This window comes from Pleurodeles waltl, chromosome 12 (genome assembly GCF_031143425.1).
Source record: "Pleurodeles waltl isolate 20211129_DDA chromosome 12, aPleWal1.hap1.20221129, whole genome shotgun sequence".
NCBI lineage: Eukaryota > Metazoa > Chordata > Amphibia > Caudata > Salamandridae > Pleurodeles > Pleurodeles waltl.
In genome coordinates, this window is record NC_090451.1 from 714,433,186 (window position 1) to 714,436,613 (window position 3,428).

The 3,428-nt window shown below is 39.1% G+C and overlaps 1 protein-coding gene across 1 annotated transcript; it reads right to left on the reverse strand.

The window, feature by feature from the left end:
- Positions 1-1,813: 1,813 nt before the first annotated feature.
- Positions 1,814-2,763, reverse strand: LOC138267307 (olfactory receptor 5M5-like). The gene has a single exon (XM_069216164.1). The coding sequence runs from the start codon at positions 2,741-2,743 to the stop codon at positions 1,814-1,816; it is 930 nt and encodes a 309-aa protein (XP_069072265.1). The 5' UTR covers positions 2,744-2,763.
- Between the last annotated feature and the right edge of the window lie 665 nt (positions 2,764-3,428).

Below are 3,428 nucleotides of genomic sequence, written 5' to 3' on the forward strand. Positions count from 1 at the left end.
AATTTGGTTAAAAAATCATGGCAGTCTGACTCTACAGTTTTTAGACCATAAATGCAGCCCCAAATTTGAGGCCTATATGGATAACGTAAACCCTCCCTACAACAAAACACTATTCATCAAGTTCAGATTAGGGATCCTCCCACTTAAGACTTTCACAGCGCAATGGAGATCGGAGGACTGCAACTTAATATACTGCCATCATTGTCAAAAGACAAAAGAATCACTCGCGCACTTTATGTTTTTCTGCCCTAGATATCTGGTACCTAGGAAAAAGTGGATCGCTCCGTTATGTAGGGCAGTGGGGATAAGGGAATGGAACACAGCATTACGAATTTTAACAACTGACACAAATGATAAAATAGTCTTTTCTGTGGCGAGATATTTGCGAAGTGCATGGGCCATAAGAACAAGAGAATTGCTATAAACATGTTTTTTTAATATATTGGTTTTGGATCACATTTATTTTATATAACAGGTCTTAACTGGCTGAAGCTAAAGACATAATGGTTGGGACTTTCAGATTTTAAGAACAATGACGATTTGCACTGTTTCTTACCTCTTTTTTCTTTTTTTTACAACTTTGTGATCTCATGATTCTTTTAGGGCTCTTAAAGTAAACTATGGAATTTTCTCCCTTTATACCAAACAACCGAGATACATGATAAAACTGATTCCTCAGGAGTGAGGTATTTGTAGAACATAGGGAGATATGAACAAGAGAATTGTTATAATCACGTGTTTTTTTACAATTTGGTTTTAGATTATATTTAACTTGACAAGTTTTAATTGAGGAGAGCCAAAGTAAAACAACCTAATATTTTATACCCTTCAGGAAGTTAAAATTTTAAATATATAGTTTATACTCTTGTATCTTTCAGGGCCCCCAAAGCAAACTGTGTCACCAACCGTCATGCTGTCCAATCATGTTATTTTTTGTATTCTTTACTTTTATGGCTTCTAGCCGAAATAAAGTTATAAAATTGAAAAAAAAAATTGAAGTGTGACAACAAGCTTTAAAACACAATAGAAAAAGAGTTTTAATTGTATTTATTTTGCAATTTATAGAACATTAGAAAAATGATCTTAACATTTCGCAGGGCAAATACAACTCCAGAAGCTATGGAAAACATTTCTGGAAAATAACTGCATTGAAATTTTAAAATGTCAGGGGGATTAACTGAAGGCCACCAAGGGCCTCGAACATGGACACTGGAGTGAATTTGAGCCATGAAATGTGAACACATGCCACAGCCTTTTTCATGTGACTGTAAAAATGAACTATAATTGAAGAAACATGGCATACCTTGGTCAATGTTGCTAAAAAGAAAATAAATAATGTATCATGCAATTTAAAACAATCACAGAACACTGTGGGAACAAATGCAGAGTCCCCTCTCTATGTCTAATGGTAAGGGTAAGAGAGAGAGGACTGAAGGTCCAGGAAGAGAGAGCAGCTGGATAGAGAGTGGAAAAAACCGGAAGGCGCTTATTCTTCTTCGACAAAGGGACACCAAATACTACACAAAACAAATGTTGGAAATTTAATTTATGAAACAGAAAATTTTGAAAAAGCAACATTTCAGTTCCACTGAAATTCGTGGCAGCATGAAACAATTCTCAGCAGTAGGATTCATTTGGAATGGATACAGCCAGGCAGGGAAAAACAACCAATATTTACACACAGAATACAGTGGAAACAGACTTTGTTCAAATAAGTCCATTTGAATTTTTCCAATGAAAATTGTTTTCCTGTAAAACACCTATCCTCACAAAACTGCTGTACAAGGTTCCTGTGAGGTGAAAGAATATAGCTTCAAGAAGTAAGTTTCCGTTGTATTGCATTTTTAAGGGCCTCCTTCACTTCCCTCGTCCTCAGACTGTAGATCATGGGGTTTAGCATGGGAATAATGACTGTGTAAAATACTGTAACCACTTTGTCTTGATCCATAGACTGCTCGGAACTGGGGCGCAGATACATGAAACAGAGGGACCCGTAGAAGATGAAGACCGACACCAGGTGGGAGGAACACGTGGAGAACGTCTTACGTCTCGCCTCAGCTGAGCGGATCCGTAAGATGGCTGAGATGATGAACATGTAGGAGAGGGATATGCCAAGAGATGTGATCGACAGGTTGAAGGCAGCAGAGATGAGGATGAGAGTTTGTTTCACCCTGAGGTCACCGCAGGCAAGTTTTAGTAGAGATGGGTCAGAGCAGAAGAATCCCTGGATTTCACGCGAGCCACAGTAGGGTAAACAAAAAGTCAGCACAGTCTGTGTCATAGCATCCGTGAAGCCGTAACTGTGAGATATGGCCACCAGCAGAACACAGAATCTGGGTGACATCTGTCGGGTGTAGTGCAGCGGATAGCATATTGCCATGTATCGATCAAACGACATGATCAACAGAATATACAATTCAGAAATCACAAGTGAAGCAAAAAGATAAAACTGAGCTCCACAACCAATGAAAGAGATCGATTGACTTCCAGAGGCAAGACTCACCAGCATTTTAGGGACAATGCAAGTGGAATACCCAAGCTCAACGAAGGACAAGTTCATGATGAAAAAGTACATTGGCGAGTGAAGTTTTGGGCTCATGATGATTAAGAGAGTAATCCCCACATTACCCAAAACAGTGGTTATATAGATGAGAAGGAACAACACCAAAATGACAGTCTGCAGTTCTTGACGATCTGTCAGTCCCAAGAGGATGAAATCTGTCCCCGCTGATTTATTTCCCATGTTTTCTCCTTATTATCTCTGGTATCCTGGCAAAAAGACCAATCATTTCTTAAAATACTTTTCAGGTTTGAAAACAATGCAAACATATAGTGCATTATAATGTACATTTAATTCTTTCTTTTTTGTAATCACAATACTATTGCAAGTCATATAATAATTATAGAGAAATATCTTGAGCTCTACTTTTTAGATGTGGTCTCCAGGACATTACTTTAACCCATAGTCATTTCTCACTTGTTGGAGTCTGTATCTTCCTCCCCGCATGTCATACTCTACCCGGACCCCACCTCTGAGTCTCCTGCAGTCCATGAGACGTCTCCTCAAAAGACTGAAGGAATTTAGCTGTTTCCTACTTATCTTGGGGGACCTATACTGGCCTCCTCCTTCCCCAAGCCGTCACCATATTCAGGATGAGCAGTATCATATGTTAGACAGCACAAAGGGTGCCCTTTCCTACCTGAAACAAGTTTGGAACATCTAAGAGCTAAAGTTACTTAAAGAGTAAGAACAACTTGAGGCTCGGAGTGAAGAAATGCATGAAAGTATTACGTAAGGGAAGCTTTCTGCAGGCCTTTGTCCAGAGTCGGGAACAGTATCCGACCACGCACTAGGTTCATTTGACTACTTCTACAGTTCAGGAAAGAGAAGGATACCCATTTGTTCAAGACGAATCTCATCGATATGA